Source organism: Patella vulgata, chromosome 1 (genome assembly GCF_932274485.2).
Source record: "Patella vulgata chromosome 1, xgPatVulg1.2, whole genome shotgun sequence".
Classification (NCBI taxonomy): Eukaryota; Metazoa; Mollusca; class Gastropoda; family Patellidae; genus Patella; species Patella vulgata.
Genome location: NC_065879.2, coordinates 89,463,635 through 89,481,467, shown reverse-complemented (window position 1 = coordinate 89,481,467; position 17,833 = coordinate 89,463,635). Strand labels below are relative to the sequence as shown.

The following is a 17,833-nucleotide window of genomic DNA, read 5'->3' as shown; positions in this document are numbered from 1 at the left end:
TTACAAGAAAAAACGAACGAATGAAGGAATTGACGAATGAAGGAATTACAAGAAAAAATGAACGAATGAATGAATTGACGAACGAATGAATGAATGAATGAATTACAAGAAAAAAAAAACAAATGAATGAATGAACATTACCTGTTTATGTGGGGTGTTTCTTGTCCAGATTTGTTGAATATTCTTCCATTCCTTCATGCTAAATATCATATAAATACGTCACTTCACGAGGCGAAAAGAATAAAAACACCGTTTCCCCTGAAATAGCCTATCAGAGAAATTGTACTAAACACCGTACATTTTACCGAGTTGTACTGCGATACCCGGACAAAATATCTTTCTCCCCTTCTCTCTTTGTATAGCGAGTTGAACTGCGGAAACTGGACAAAATATTTTTCTCCCCTTCTCTCTCTGTAGCAAGTTGGATCCTAACTATTTTTATCCGCTTCTCCCTCAATAGGGAGTTGAACTGCGGTAACCGGACAAAATATTTTTCTCCGCTTCTCTCTATGTAGGGAATTGAACTGCGGTATGGTAACCGGACAAACTTTTTTTCTCCGCTCCTCTCTGTAGATTAACGTCCGCTCTCACTGGGGCTGATATCGTAGACAACGGTTCGTGTATCTAAGCAGGAACAATTATATGTTAATTGTTAATTTCTTTTCTTCTTCCTCGATGACATTCGATAATTTGTGATAAACAAAACCTAACGCGGCCAGGATGACAAAAGTACACAGACGAAGGACCACGCCCCTTTTAGGTCAATCAGTGATTGGTCCACCTCATTCATAATTGGGTTTCCCACTGCCGATGAAACGATTTGACTCAAAGCGGATAATCCTTTAAACATTTCTATGCTTTCTTTGTGTGAGAGAAACATACAACGAAAATTAATTAGACATTATTGTCCAGGCAGTTGATTTAAACTACAAACGTTAATTAATTAGACGCCATTGTCCAGTCAGCTGATTTTAATTACTGGCTTAGTAATTAGTTTATTCAACAAGTGTCGTAAATCAGTTGAACCGCCATGGGGCTTAAAGGATAATAAAGCGTAAATCATTGGATTCGCTAGGGTCTTAGTTGGAAACATGTTAAAATATCTATGGAAGAAATGAAATGAAATGAAATGAGTTTAACGTTCTAGTGTTCTGCTCTGAAACAGGGCTAATGAAGACGGGCATACGTCATACAGTGTGATATGAGGGAAATTTTGCCCGGACAGCAACACTACGGCCTGTTCTTTTATCGAATTCCAACTGTCAATGGAACTTCTATGTGCACACCAATTTATACACGGGACCTTGGTTTTACGTCCCATCCGAACGACTAGACAGCTGTCCTCGTCAGAACTTCCGTCCTGCATCACTGACAAGGGGGAACCACACCGGAAAATCTGGATGAAATTTCTCGGCCAATGCATAGATCGAACACCCTTGTCACGTACAACCGGGGAATGGAAACCACGCCACTTTACTCAATGACAGACCTTATGATATAACGCGCATGCGCTAACCATTCGGCCATCCAACCCCCAGGACCAGTTTTTATTACTATTGTTATGTATAGAGATGTTACGTCATTCCCGATGTTACGTCATTATAAGTATACATGTCTTATCATACCTCCTCGAAAAACTTTTTCCTACAGGTTCATGTACATCAAAATGTTGTATAATTAATGAAATATTTAGTTCTTATCAAGATCCCTTACTCGCAACTTGCGGTTTCCTACAATCACAATCTGATTAAATCACAGATCCTATTTCGTTTCATTTTCATAGTTCAAAATTTCGTTTTACTTGTCTTTACTACACTAGGATCTGGAAGAGTTGTTATGAGTGACGTGTTCTGAATGGTGTGAGGTATTAGCCAATGAAACGGTCTGTTGCGGCGAGCTTTAGGCGTGTTTTGCACGGAACTGTGGGTAATCCACTAGTAACATCAATGCTGATTGGTTAATCAAATGTCTAAAATCATAGGGTCAAAAGCCGCTCGTATGACCTCTGACGTGACCTATCACAACAACCGGTCAGATCTTCATGTAGTGTAGGCCATCGAAAGTATAAAAAACGAAACGAAATATAGATCTGTATTTGAATCAGATTGCTACAATCATAGGTTTATACTGTGTTTAGAAACTAAGGGGACTACACACGTATTATTGGCGTTCTACTGTTCTGCTCCAACTGGACTAATGAAGAGAGAGAGAGAGAGAAATGGGGTTTAACGTCCACTCGACACAAACTAGGTCATTTTGGGACTAACATATGGTTTAATTTTATTTCAATAATTCGCTTGCGCGTAGGGCTCTTTAGCAGTGGGAGGAAACCGGAGGACCCGGAGAAAACCCACGAGGTTGGACAGGCGACCCTACCCCTTGCCACGTACAACCGGGGATTCGAAACCACGCCAGTCGACTCAATGACAGACTTTATGATACAGCGCGCGCACGCTAACCATTCAGCCATCCACCCCCCCCCCCCTGGACTAATGAAGACGGGCATACAGTGTGCTATGAAGGAAATTTTGCCAGGGCAGCTGCACTATAGCCTACTCTTATGTTGAATTCCAACTGCCAAGGGATCTTTTACGTGCACGCCAATGTGTACACGGGACCTCGGTTTTTCGTCCCATCCGGCCCCACTGACAATGGGAACCACGCCCGGAAAATCCTGATTAACTTTCTCGGTCAACACAGGGATCGAAAACGGGACCTTCGGATTAGCTAGCCCGTGTCCTACTCATTGGACCACCGTGGCCCCCGCTGTAATTGCATTTTTACCTTTATTCGTCTCAGCAGTTTTAAACATCCTAAAACCACTGTTGCTCCGGATCACGCCGGTTTTTCGTCCCATCCGATCGATTAGACAACTGTCCTAGTCGAGCCCTCCGCCTTGCACCACAAACAGGGGCCAATTAAAATGCCAACTGTGCATGTGATCAGTCAACACAATAATTAGATATTAATTACATATTAATTGATTAGTCTGTAACCACTACACTGCGCCATAATATTGTTACAATTCTTGATATAATTAACATGAGATTACTGGATAATCGTTGTTAATTAAATACATACTGACAGACAGATCTAATAGCTTTTATTATCCAGATCGCAGCTGTTCTGTCTTTATAATTAGTTTTAAAATCGACATTCATTCGATAAATACCGGTAATCTCCGTCCCGTTTTGGGATTTAATCCAGGATATCACTTTAACACATTAAGTAGGAAAGGCTATTTACCATATGAAAGGGCCGAGAAAGTTCATTGGGATTTTCCGACGTGGTTTCCCCTTGTCAGTGGTGCAGAACGGAAGACCTGACAAGGACAACTGTCTAGTCGTTCGGATCGGATGATGCGAAAAAACCGAGGTCCCGTGTATACATTGACATGTACGTAAAAGATCCCTTGGCAGTTGGAATTCAATATAAGAGTAGACCATAGTGCCGCTGCCCGGGCAAAATTTCCCTCATAGCACACTGTATGGCGTTTGCCGAGTCGGAGCAAAACAGCAGGACGTTAAACCCCATTTCATTTAATTTCATATGAAAGGGGGTATAAAACCCGACGTGATATTAAATGAGGGGGGAGAGTGTATAAAACTCCACGTTATATTAAATATGAGAGGGGAAGGGGAATATAAAACTCCACGTTATATTAAATATGAGAAGGGGATATAAAACCCGACTTGATATTAAATGAGACGGGGAGGGTTTATAAAACCCCACGTTATATTAAATATGAGAGGGGGAGGGGGTGTATAAAACCCTACGTTATATTAAATATGAGAGGGGGGGGGTTATAAAACCCGACGTGATATTAAATATGAGAGGGGGAGGGGGTATAAAACCCCACGTTATATTAAATATGAGAGGGGGAGGGTTTATAAAACCCCACGTTATATTAAATATGAGAGGAGGAGGGTGTATAAAACCCTACGTTATACTAAATATGAGTGGGTGAAGGGGTATAAAACCCGACGTGATATTAAATGAGAGGGGGGTGGGGTATAAAACCCCACGTTATATTAAATATGAGAGGAGGAGGGTGTATAAAACTCTACGTTTTGTTAAATACATGTATGAGAGGGGTGTGTGCATATAAAACCCCACGTTATATCAAATATGAGAGGGGGAGGGTGTATAAAACCCCACGTGATATTAAATGAGAGGGGGAGGGTTTATAAAACCCGACGTGATATTAAATATGAGAGGGGGAGTGTTTATAAAACCCGACGTGATATTAAATATGAGACGGGGGAGGGGGTATAAAACCCCTCGTTATATTAAATATGAGAGGGGGAGGTTGTATAAAACTCCTCGTTATATTAAATATGAGAGGAGGAGGGTGTATAAAACTCTACGTTTTGTTAAATACATATATAAGAGGGGTGTGTGTGTATAAAACCCCACGTTATATCAAATATGAGAGTGGGAGGCGGGTATAAAACACTACGTTATATTAAATATGAGAGGGGGAGGTGTATAAAACCCCACGTTATATTAGATATGAGAGGGGGAGGGGGATATAAAACCTCACGTTATATTAAATATGAGAGGGGGAGGTGTATAAAACCCCACGTTATATTAGATATGAGAGGGGGAGGGGGATATAAAACCTCACGTTATATTAAATATGAGAGGGGGAGGTGTATAAAACCTCACGTTATATTAAATATGAAGGGGAGGGTGTATAAAACTCCACGTTATATTAAATATGAGAGGGGGAGGGTGTATAAAACCCTACGTTATATTAAATGAGAGGGGGGGGGGGGTATAAACCCCTACGTTATATTAAATATGAGAGGGGGAGGGTGTATAAAACCCTACGTTATATTAAATATGAGAGAGGGAGGGTGTATAAAACCCTACGTTATATTAAAAATGAGAGGGGGAGGGTTTATAAAACCCTACGTTATGTTAAATATGAGAGGGGGAGGGGATGCATAAAACCCCACGTTATATTAAATATGAGAGGGGGGGGGGGTATAAAACTTTATTAAAATCAATTTTATGTACAGTGAAATCAATAAATAATTATTACATCTTATTATGGTGGTGTCGCGGATATTAAAAGTGTTGTCGCCGGACAATCTGATTAAACCACAGATGTTATTTCGTTTCGTTTTTTATAGTTTAAAATTTCGTTTTACTGTCTTCACAACACTAGGATCTAGTTGATGTGAGGAGTTAGCCAATGGAACGGTCTGCTCGAAACTGTTGGTAAAGCCCTAGAAACGTCAACGCTGATTGATTAATAAATGTCTGACGTCATAAGGTCAAAAGCCGCTCGAATGTCCCCTGACGCGACCTCCCAGTACAACTAGTCAGATCTCCGTGTAGTGTAGGCTATCGAAAGTATAATAAACCTAAACGAAAAATAGATATGGATTTTAATCAGATTGGTCGCGGCTATTAGTACTGTTGTCGCGGGTATTAATACCGTTGTCATGGGTATTGGTAATGTTGTCATGGGTATTAATACTATTGTTTGTCGCAGGTATTAATACCGTTGTTTGTCACAGGTACCGATACCGTTGTCATGGCATCAATCCTGTTGTAATGGTTATTAATAATGTACATCACCGGTATCACATAATATATACAATAACTGAGCACCAAGTTGACCGTTTACCAGACAAGAGTTTACATAGCTAAAACAATGGCTAGATGTGTTTCTTAAGGCCTACTCAAGATTTCGTCAAGGTCGCTGAGATGTAAATAAGGTTAGGGCACGTGATTTTTGGGTAAGGGTTGGGGCTAGGTCCAGGGTTTGGGTTAGCGTTAACTCTGTTTACATCTCGTGATCTTTGAAAAAATCTGAAGATGGCCTTAATAAATAGATCTCACCCTAAAACTATATGTACAGTGTACACAGCGCCATTTGTGTTACCTCAGCTCTGATAAAAGTAATCTAAATTTCAAAACTTGTTTAATTTGATACACCTACATTTTAAATATAAAACTGAATCTAAATGATAGGGATTTAAAAATAAATTTGCAGTTCAAGGCGGCTGTGGCCAGTTTGCGCTGACTGCTCTGCTCTGCGCAATCTGATACTTCCGCGGCCTTATATTAGCAAGGTTACTTTTATCAGAGCTACAAGTAAAAAGTGACTTTGGCTCTGTGTTGATATTAAATAGGATTTATAACAATTTACAGCACCAAGAAACATCAATTCATATCTATGTGTGGGGGAAGAGAGAGAGAGAGAGAGAGAGAGAGGGAGAGAGAGAGAGCACAAACTAGAATGTTCCCAAATCGTAATCTGGTGTGGGTCGATAATGATTTTATGCTGGGGCCCACTTACAACTTTAAATATCAGGCCCCGAATTACAAAGCATTCTCGGACTTAAGTTAAGAATTTACTCAACTTTCAATCAATGTTTATGAGAAATATTTCTGATCCAGAAACACAAAACTTTGCACATAGTTTCTTATTGATGTATTTGATACATTAAAACGACAAAAGTTTTATAAAGGGCTATATTTTAGTTACAATAAGGTGCACAATTTTGAGTAAATTCTTAACTTAAAGATATATTATGTAAGATTTAGATAAAGAGCTAGCCATTCTTGCTATAATAGTTCAAAAATAGATAATGTAAAATGAATAATTTGAAAATTTCATTCAAATTACTCTATTGCGAGCGAAGAAATACGATGCCATCGAGAGTTGATTATGGCTTTAGGATAAGTTAATTAATGTCTAGGTAATAAATTAGATAACATTTCAGGCCTAAATAGACCTGCAATAGGCAGATTTAGCTCTTGCATAATGTATGTTTAAGTCTGAGAATGCTTTGTGAACTCGGGTCCTGGTCAAATAACTAAGACCACGAGAACAATTTGGAAGACCTTCATGAGGATGGAGGGGCAACACATTGTTTCTGCTTACTTCTCTTTTATTTACGACAACTGTCACTACTGGCAAGATCCAAATTATATGAGGTAACATCCTCGTGAAGCCAGCTTCGCATACGGAATAATCCTAGTTTTTGCAAGGATGAGGAAGCAAGCACATACATTTACATTTTTTTGTGTCAATATTTCTCTGTGCTGTAAATCGCTTTACTAGCCCCTGTGCTTTACTAGATACAGCCTTTTTCTGATAGTTTATTTTGTTCGACCTTTAAATGTATCCGTCATAGTGTTAGCACCCATAAAATTACAAATCAAAAACAGACATTAAGTAAATTCCTCTACTAGTCCCTGTGCGTTACTGGTCCATGTGCTGTACTAGTCCCTGTGCTTAACTGGAGATAAAATCCAGCCTTTTTCTGATAATTTATTTTGTTCTGCCTTTAAATGTATCCATCATACTGTTGGCACCCATAAAATTACAAATCAAAAACAGACATTTAGTTGGTAAAATCCTGAAAATATAAACAATCAATTAGTTTGTTGTAATTTGAAGGATATTTTGTCAGGGTTGTGGCGTTTCGGCCTACACTTCACCGAATTACAATCCTGGGGAAGAAATGAAATGAAATCGGGGTTAACGTCTTACTGTTCTGCACCTACTAGGCTAATGAAGACAGGCATGCGTCATGGTGTGTCCACGCATTCCGCCGAATGAATTCGCATGCAATTCGGCGCCGATTGATTCGGCTAATGTGTCTACCGCTCAACAAACACGCGAAGCATTGGCGTGGTTTTGGCCCCACTGCGCGCTCTATGTAAGCTAATAAATGAGCAGAAATATTGTTTCAGAGCTACAGATTTTTAGTGGTTGGATGACCGAATTGTTAGTGCGTATCATAAGGTCTGTCATTGAGTTAACTGGCGTGGTTTCAATTCCCCGGTTGTACGTTACAAGGAGTAGGATCGCTTGTCCAACCTCGTGGGTTTTCTCCGGGTCTAGAAATTTACCCTTAAAGCGTCAGTAAGAAATAAAATATTTTAGAAACACACCCTTTAAGCGCCAAAAATAAATAAAGTATTTTAGAAACTTACCCTTTAAGCGTCAGAAAGAAATAAAGTATTTTAGAAACTTACACTTTAAGCGTCAGACAGAAATAAAATATTTTAGAAACTTACCCTTTACGTGTCAAAAAGAAAGAAAGTATTTTAGAAACTTACCCTTTAAGTGTCAGAAAGAAATAAAGAATTTCAGAAACTTACCCTGTAAGCGCCAGACAGAAATAAAGTATTTTAGAAACTTACTCTTGAAAGAAAGTATTTTAGAAACTTACCCTTTAAGCGCCAGAAAGAAATAAAGTATTTTGGGTAGGTAAACCACCCGTTGATTACATAAGAAGGCTTCAATGATTCCATCAGCGACCTCTTCCGGTAATAACATAGGTAAAATCCACGGAAACCTGCGCATAAAATAATATTTATCGTTTAAACATCCCAACGCTAATTTACATCAAATAAATCGTTTAGGAGAACATGCATAAAGAAACAATATTTATTTTTTAATTTATAAAAACATCCCTCGACTAAGTTAAGAGAGAGAGAGAGAGAGAGAGAGAGAACATGCATAAAGAAACAATATTTATTTTTTAATTTATAAAAACATCCCTCGACTAAGTTAAGAGAGAGAGAGAGAGAGAGAGAGAGTGAGAGAGATATGGGGTTTAACGTCCATTCGACACAGACTAGGTCATTTCGGGACTAACACATTGTGCAATTTTATTTCAATAATTCGCTTGGTCGTAGGGGTCTTTAGAAGTGGGAGAAAACCGGAGGACCCAGAGAAAACTTACGAGGTTGGACAGGCGACCCTACTCCTTGTCACGAAATAAAATGAACTGGGGTTTAACGTCCTACTGTTCTGGTCCTAAACTGGGCTGTCACGTACAACCGGGAATCGAAACCCCGCCAGCTGACTCAATGACAGACCTTATGATACAGCGCGCACCGGTTAACCATTTTGCCCCCCCCCCCACTTCGGCATAAGAAACCGATGTTGGACGAATATAAAGAGAGAAAGAGAGAAATGGGGTTTAACGTCCACTCGACACCAGGACTAACATATGGTCCAATTTTATTTCAATAATTCGCATGCGCGTAGGGGTCTTTAGCAGTGGGAGAAAACCGAAGGACCCAGAGAACAGGAGACCCTACTCCTTGTCACGTACAACCGGAGAATCGAAACCACGTCAGATGACTCAATGGTAGACCTTATGATACAACGCACACGCGCTAACCATTCGGCCATCTTACCCCCCTGGACGAATATAAACAGCGAATATTATCATATCGACACAAAAACTCATATAAGCCTAAACAATTTGAAAGCAAAGGAAATTCCAAAATGACATCATGTTGACTCATAAATGCTTCCCGTTGAAAACAAAGGAAATTCCCAAAAGCTTACTTTGCTTGGCAGCCTTCAAACATGCCGGTGTTTACCAGGTAAGGGCAGATAACTGTTGTATGAACACCCGTCTTCCCTAAACTGTCCAGTTCAAACTGTAACGATTCGTTAAAACCGACAACTGCAAACTTGCTAGCACAATAATCAGCCAATCCAGTCACACCTATCAAACCCGCAGAACTGGCTATGTTTATCACGTGACCATGATCACGTTTCATCATTGTTGGTAAGAAGGCCTTGACAGTCTAAAGTGATAAAATAACACTGCATAGCTTATATATATATATAGAGAGAAATGGGGTTTAACGTCCACTCGACATAAACTATGCCATTTCGGGACTAACATATGGTTCAGTTTTATTTCAATAATTCGCTAGCGCGTAAGGGTCTTTAGCAGTGGGAGGAAACGGAAAAAAACTTACGAGGATAGACAGGCGACCCCACTCCTTCTCGTACAAGCGGGGAATCGAAACCACGCCACTATATACAATGTCATGCCTTATGATCCAATTCGCGTGCCCTCCTGACACCTATCATAATTTTATAAATAATATAATCCCAGTAATTTGCAAATATCTGTTCATTGGTTTAAAAATTGTATCTAGTCTTTCGGATGGGACGAAAAAAAAATCGAGGTACCGTGTAATTCGATGAAAGAGTAGGTAACAGTGCCGCTGTCCGGGCAAAATGGCCCCCACAGCTTAGTCAGTGCAGAAGAGTAGGACGTTAAACCCCATTTCATTAAAAATTGTGTCTCGCACAAGTCCTCCACCCCCTCCCCCGACCCCCGTTTTGACTCGCTACGCTGCCCAATATGAACAATAAAAGTTTACCCAGAAGTGTGCCATGACGTTAACGTCCATTGTTTTTCGCACCATTTCGTCCGAGCATTCGAGAAACTTTTTACCAGTAACAATTCCAGCATTATTAACCAATATATCCACTTGACCCACTTCTGTTCGCACCTGTAATAATACATAAACAATTTGATTAAAATACAGATTTATATTTCGTTTCTTTTTTTTATACTTTCGATGGCCTACACTACATGAAGATCTGAGTAGTTGTAGTGGGAGGTCGCGTCAGGGGTCATGCGAGCGGCTGTTGACCTTAAGACGTCAGAATTTGATTAACCAATCAGCGTTGATGTTTCTATTAGGATACCCACAGTTCCGTGCATCACACACCAAAAACACGCTGCAATAGACCGTTTCATTGGCTAATCCCTCACATCAACAAAAACGCGGGTTATATAACAACTCTTCCAGATCCTAGTGTAGTAAAGACAAGTAAAACGAAATTTTGAACTATAAAAAACGAAACGAAATAGGATTTGTGTTTTAATCAGATTTATACCTAAAGGAATTTACACATAAAACACGGTATAACGATTTCCATGGTAACTAGAAAGTCAAAATTATCCCAGAATAGTTAACATCGCTATTCTTTGACACCTAGAAATGGACACAAATGGGTCGCAACGATAATAATGTATGATGAATGTATATAAACTGATTTAAATTCAATCGTTTCTGTTTTTACTGTAATTCTTATCAGTTATTTTCAGAGAAATACGCGAGGAATCCGAATTGAATGGTAGTCTTTGGCGTCTGGTTATTCCAGTCTACACCAGTAGTACTCTCCCCTGTGGTATGTTTAGCCTCGTTCATCGTGTCGCTTCACAAATGGCACTCGAAAGCATTCTGACACGCGATCCGTGTGCCAATTTTAAAATGTTCATTTTGTCTTAAATATTGGATATCAGAAGCCCATCTGGATTAGATGGCTAAATCTATTTGTTAAGGCCAGCTAAATTTTCGCCAACAGTCACGTGTCCTAACCTTATTTACATGTCAGGGACCTTGACAGAAATTGAGCTGGCCTTAACAAATAGATTTAGCCATAATGACCCGATTACATACATCTCGTGACCTTTGACCAAACTTGAAGTTGGCCTTATCAAACAAATGTTTGGCGCCGTTTTCTCACCTTATCAGCTGTTGCGTAAATATCTTTCTGATTGGACAAATCAACCCGATACGTTCGAACTGTTACTCCTTGTTTTCGTATTTCTTTAGCTGTTTTTTCATTGGCTTCTTTGTTTATATCCCATAATATTAAACGACATCCCAAGTTTGCGAATCTTTTGGCTAACAGACGACCAATACCACTAGCTGGAAAACAAATGATATGGGGGTTTAACGGCCTACTTGTCTGAAGACGAGCGATCGAACGCCATACAGAAATTTTGACCGAACAGCGTGCTGGAAAGTCATTTTATCTCCACACTGTTAGAAATTTATGTAAAATTACAGTAGTACAAGTAGTTTTTGTACCTTAATTGTCGGTATATTTTCCACAATTTAGTAGTTTTACCAAGTCTGGCGTATTTTTACGGAGTTTCGTGTATGTTTACCGAGTTTCGTGTCTTTTTTACAATAAACGGTGATGAAATCCAAGACACATTCAAAATCAGTAAAAATACATTCTTACATACGTAATATTTACAAACTGAACTGAAAATAAATAAGCAAGCATGTAATTTTACAGATCTTACGTTTATTCACATTTTTTTTGTAAATTTACTTTTAGGTTAGAATAAAAGTAAAATTACAACAGTTCTCATTATAATAGTTAAAAACTAGATAATGTAAAGGGGATATGCTGAAAGTCTCTGTCAAATTGCTCCACTCTGAACCGAGACATTAGCGATTGAATTTTAGGCCTTGCATCGGACACCATTACTAAAGTCGGTACGATAAAAAAACATAGTCTCGATTATCCATTTTTGAATTTAATCACCAATGAGTGTTGAGCCCCAGATCGGACTCAAATCCAGTGAAAATCCCACACATAAGATGGCATCAAGAGTTGTTTATGGTCTTTTCATGTTAATGTCTAATTCATAGTTTATATAACATATCAGGTCTAAAGAAAGACCTGCAATAGGCCGATTTAGCTCTTGCATAATTTATGATTAACCTATTGGTAGTTATCGTATTCGGTAAATTTATTGTCTCTTAGCATGCAATTTTACAGATTTTACGTTTGCTCACATTATTTTGTAAACTTTCAAGTTAGAAACATAAGTAAAATTACATCAATAAAAGTATTTGTTTTTACCATAAAATGTTAGGAATATTTACCAAAATGATGTATTTTTACCAAGTTTCTTTCTTTTTTACAATAAACTTTGATGAAATCAAAGGCACAATAAACCCCGTAAAAATACATACTTACATATATAGAATTTCAATATTGAACTGAAAATAGCAAAGCCAGAAGGTAATTTTACAGATTTACGTTTATTCACATTATTTTGTAAATTTACTTATTGGTAAATTTACTGTCTCTTATTTTATTTTAGTATTCCATGGCAACGAACCATTCCTAATACTTATCTTCTAATAGTACTCATTCTAATTTATTAACCATAATATGGACAATCACATTTTGTGAAATTTGGTATATTGCATGTTATGTATATCTAATTTCCTTTATTTATACGATCTATAACGTGTATTATTATTCATCGTACACTAATCAGATTGTAAGTATGTTCATAAATGTATAAAAAAATGTTTTGACTTTCCGGCCATAGGTTGTATTATCTCGTTATCAAGCTCACTTGAAGACGGTTAATTAAACCGATTGGCCAGTGTTAGCTGTACTGTCTCTAAAGCAGTTTCAATGCCTGCAATAGACAGTACCGCAAGCTGACATCTGAAAGCATGGAACCGCCGCAATCACTGACGAGCGGCGGTTTCAACCTGTGTTGGCTTACATGACTAATCTACCAAACAGGATTAGTATTATGTTTTCGGTACGCAACAAGCGGGGTTTTAAATTTAAGCCTCTTATTCAGTTGAGATTTTATTTCTCTTTCGGGGAAATTGTTGTTTACTTAAAAAAAAAAAAGGTGGGAGGGTAAGCGGAAGTTAGTCATTGTGGTTTTTTTTTAACATTTGTCTGTAATTTTTCATTTACTGCTTTTAGGTAAATTTACATTTGGAAGTTAAAAAACAAACTTACGGTAACCGTTCATTTACTGTGTTGCGGTGAATTTACAGGCCAAAGTTAAAAAACAAACTCATAGTTATTTTCTATTTACTGATTTCAGGTAAAGTTACACACAAAGTCAAATTACAGAAACTCTGTAATATTACAGCTGAATGTTTATTTACAGTAAATTTACTGGCAACTTTTGCTGCCAGTAATTTTCATGTAAATTTACCAGATTTTTTCTAACAGTGCAACGTTGCTTATTATATTGAAGGCACGACACTCGGGCGACACCGAATTCAGTTCGGTTAGCCTATCTGAGCGAAATTATGACGTAGCCAAACATAACAATCTTGGTTGAGAAATTAAAGTGCTCAATTGTCCGTCCGGAACAAGCCGGATTGACACAATTGTAACCGAGTGACACAGAATCCTGTCATAGTTCTACTATAGTCGGTAACAATAACTGATTGCCATTTTTTGAATCACTTCCGGATTCTTCAAATCCTTATAACGAATCCCGTCTTCATTCATTTATCCCAATCGGAGCAGAACAGTAGGACGTTAAACCCCATTTCATTTCATATTTATAACGGATCAACCGTTCAGGCAACGTCAAGTTCGACGTGGGGTTCTTGGTTACCGTTGTCTTTAAGGAGGGTTCAGAGAATTTGATAAAATATGTTCAATTTGTAACAGGAAACAATTAGGAAACGAACTACATTTTATATTATTCTGTCCTATACTTAAAGATCTTAGAGCCAATTTCCTACCCACATGGCTAACAAAACACCCTACCGAAGAAAACGCTATCAAATTGTTTAAATGTCAAGACTCAAGCATAGTTCGTTCTCTGTCCATTTATATATGTAAGGCGATGGAACTAAGATCAGAAATCCTGCAACCATAGTGCTCTTTGATAATGCTCTGCATAAAGATAATTATATATACATATTAATTTATATCGAATTATTTTGTAAATTATATTGTTTGTACAAATATCATGTATGTTTTTGATACTGTAGGCATATTGCCTCAAAGTAACTGAATAAAGAATTAGAATTTTATAAAATTAGTAGCTCTGAGACAAAGATGAAATGAAATGAAATGGGGTTTAACGTCCTTATACTGTTCTGCTTCCATACCGGTCTAATAAAGACGGGCATACGCCATGCAGTGTGCTATGAGGGAAATTTTGCCCGGGCAGCGGCACTATGGCTTACTCTTATATTGAATTCCAACTGCCAGGGTATCTTTTACGTGCACTGCAATATACGTCGGACCTTAGTTTTTCTTCATCCGAACGACTAGACAAGACCTCCGTCCTGCACAACTGACAAGGAGAAACCACGCAGGACAATCTGGATGAACTTTCTCGGCCAATGCAGGGATCGAACACGCGACCTCCAGGCTAGCGAGCCAGCGTCTTACCCACTTAGCCAAGGTGGTTCCCGCTCATTTAGGAGTCAAAACCACGTCAATGCTTCCTGGATTTGTTCGTTGAATGTAGGAGAAAGACTATACTCTGCAAGAGCAGCAGAAGACCCAGGCCACGCGTCTGGTATGGAAGGTCCCCGCTTCAGTGACAGATGTCTATTCAGGCCAATGGGTATAACTTGCAATTTAGTTCCGAACCCAGGAGTATAACGTGCACATTAGGTCCGGACCCATGGGAATAACGTGAAACTTAATTCCGGACCCACGAGAATAACGTGCAATTAAGTTGAAATGAAATGAAATGAAATAGAGTTTAACGTCCTACTGTTATGCTACCATACCGGGCTAATGAAGACGAGCATACGCCATACAGTGAGCTATGAGGGAAATTTTGCCCGGGCAGCGGCACTATGGCCTACTTTTACATCGAATTCCAACTGCCAAGGGATCCTTTACGTGCACGCCATCCGAACGGCTAGGCAGCTGTCCTTGCCAGGCCCTGCGTCCTGCATCACTGACAAGGGGAAATCATGTCGGAAAATCCCTATGAACTTTCTCGGCCAATGCAGGGATCGAAAATGCGACCTCCAGGCTAGCGAGCCAGCGTCTTACCCACTTAGCCACCGCGACTCCCTTGTAATTAAGGTTATTGTGTGTAAAAATACGCACCTGCTCCAGTAATAAGAACTGTTTCTCCAGACACATCTTTACCGCGAACACTGGCTGGTATAATCGAGAAATAAATACCCTCCAACCAATAATAAAACACCAAACATAACACCTGTAGACTCTCTAACACTAAATTCAACATGGCTGCTCTCTTCCTGTCCTCGCTACTACAAACTTCCTAGTTGTTATTTATTGAATTTATTCAGGGATAATATTCGCATATGTTACATTGATTTGATATTAATAGTCTACACGAGTAACGCGCTATTCATTTATTACTGTAATTATACTAATAATATACACGAGTAACGCACTATTTCATTAACAACAGTAATAATATTAATAGTATACACGAATAACACACTAGTTCATTTACAACAGTATAATAATATTAATAGTATAAACGAGTAACGCACTATTTCATTCACAACAGTAATATGGTATACACGAATAACGCATTATTTCATTAGTTTAAATAGCCTACACGAGTAACGCACTATTTCATTAGTTTAAATAGTATACTCGAATAACGCACTATTTCATTAGTTTAAATTAATCTCCAGATTTCTTTTCCATCCATTCACTGGTTGAACTCTAACAATATTCTGATATTCTGAAAAAAAAAAGAAAAAAAAAAGGAAAAAAAGAGGTAAACTATTAAAAAAAAAACGAAATGAAATGGGATTTAACGTCCTACTGTTCTGCTTCGTCTAGGCTAATGGAGATGGGCATGCGCGATACAGTGTACTTTGGGGGAAATTTTGCCCGGTCTACTCTTATATCGAATTCCAACTACCAAGGGATCTTTTAAATGCGCTTCAATGTGTACACGAGACCTCGGTTTTTCGTGCCATTCGAACGACTAGATTGCCCTAAACCATGCACCACAGACAAAGAGGTGGGGGCTAAATCTATTTGTTAAGACTAGCTCAATTTTCGTCAAGGTGGCTGAGATTTAAATAAGGCTAAGGCACGTGATTGTTGGCGAACTTGTAGGTTAGAGTTAGGGTAAGCATTAGGGCTAGGTCCAGGGTTAAGGCTAGGCTTGGGTAACGCTAGAACCTGTTTACATCTCGTGTCCTTTGACCAAACTTGAAGTTGGCCATATCAATTAGATCTAACCAGGTGGGGTGGGGTAGGGGGTGTTCGAATAGTTATCGCGTGCGTGTTGGATCAGAAGGTCTTTCAATAAATCAAGTGGCATGGTTTCGATTCCCCGCGCTTGTACGTGAGAAGGAGTAGAGTCGCCTGTCCAACCTCGTGGGTTTTCTCCGACCCCTACGCACAAGCGAACTATCATATGATAGTCCCGAAATTATATGCGTCGAGTCGATGGTACTCTCTCTCTCTCTTAATGGTTTTCCGGCGTGGTTCCCCCTTGTCAGTGATGCAGGACGGAGGGCCTGACAAGGACAGCTGTCTAGTCCTTCGGATGAGACGAAAAACTGAGGTCCCGTATATACATTAGAATGCACGTAAAAGATCCCTTGGCAGTTGGAATTCGATATAAGAGTAGGCGATAGTGCCGCTGCCCGGGCAAAATTTCCCTCATAGTACACTGTATGGCGTATGCCCGTCTTCATTAGCCCAGCATAAGAGCAGAACAGTAGGACGTTAAACCCCATTTCATTTCTCTCTTAATGGGCAGTTAATGATTGAACATTAACGCAAGAGATGGTTTTATGGTTACGGAAGCGAGATTGATAACGACGAGAATATCCTCGACAAAATTCAGTAATTGTGTTTACATGAAATTTGTACCTTGTGGCAATTTGTTATGATGTCGTAAATATAGGGCTAATTTTACGACCTTCACCGATTTCGTTTCTAAAATAAACAAAGGGTCATGTTGTTTGTCTGTCAAGGAGCCGCGATGGCTCAGTGAGAAAGACATTGGCTCTCGAGTCTGGGGGTCCCGGGTTCACCTCCGGTTTTCCTTGGGGTTATCAGTGGGGCTGGACAGAGGGGCCTGACAAAGACAGTTGTCTAGTCGTTCGGATGGGACAGAAAACCGAGGTACCATGTACACATTGGCGTGCACGTAAAAGAACTCATGACAGTTGGAATTTGATTTAAGAGTATAGGCCGCTATCCGGGCAAAATTTCCCTCATAGCACCTTGTATAGCGTACGACCGTCTTCATTAGCCGTTAAACTTTATTTCAGTTCATTTTATTTCATTCCGTTTGAATTGGGGTTTAACGTCCTACTGTTCTTTTCCCACTGGGCTAATAAAGAGAGAGAGAGAGAGAGAGAGAGAGAGAGAGAGAGAGAGAGAAGGAGAGAGAGAGATGGCGTTTAACGTCCACTATAGGTCATTTCGGGACTAACATATGGTTCAATTTAATTTCAATAATTCGCTTGCGCGTAGGGGTCTTTAGCATTGGGAGGAAATCGG

The 17,833-nt window shown here is 39.2% G+C and overlaps 1 protein-coding gene across 1 annotated transcript; it reads right to left on the bottom strand.

The window, feature by feature from the left end:
• Positions 1-4,985: 4,985 nt before the first annotated feature.
• On the bottom strand, positions 4,986-15,981 carry LOC126815956 (epidermal retinol dehydrogenase 2). Its single transcript, XM_050542096.2, has 6 exons — positions 15,437-15,981; positions 11,318-11,502; positions 10,162-10,293; positions 9,329-9,573; positions 8,199-8,324; positions 4,986-7,379 (listed from the first exon to the last, which is right to left on the bottom strand). Exons 1-6 carry the CDS (start codon positions 15,576-15,578, stop codon positions 7,292-7,294), a joined length of 918 nt encoding a protein of 305 aa, XP_050398053.1. The 5' UTR covers positions 15,579-15,981; the 3' UTR covers positions 4,986-7,291.
• Positions 15,982-17,833: the final 1,852 nt, after the last annotated feature.

Bases quoted from the DNA above. Each gene is read 5' to 3' on its own strand.
- LOC126815956 (XM_050542096.2), bottom strand. From the start codon at position 15,578: ATGTTGAATTTAGTGTTAGAGAGTCTACAGGTGTTATGTTTGGTGTTT. The intron at 11,503-15,436 runs GTGCGTATTTTT...TTTGTTTTCCAG, and splicing joins AGTTCTTATTACTGGAGCAG to CTAGTGGTATTGGTCGTCTG. The intron at 9,574-10,161 runs GTAAACTTTTAT...TTATCACTTTAG, and splicing joins ACGTCATGGCACACTTCTGG to ACTGTCAAGGCCTTCTTACC.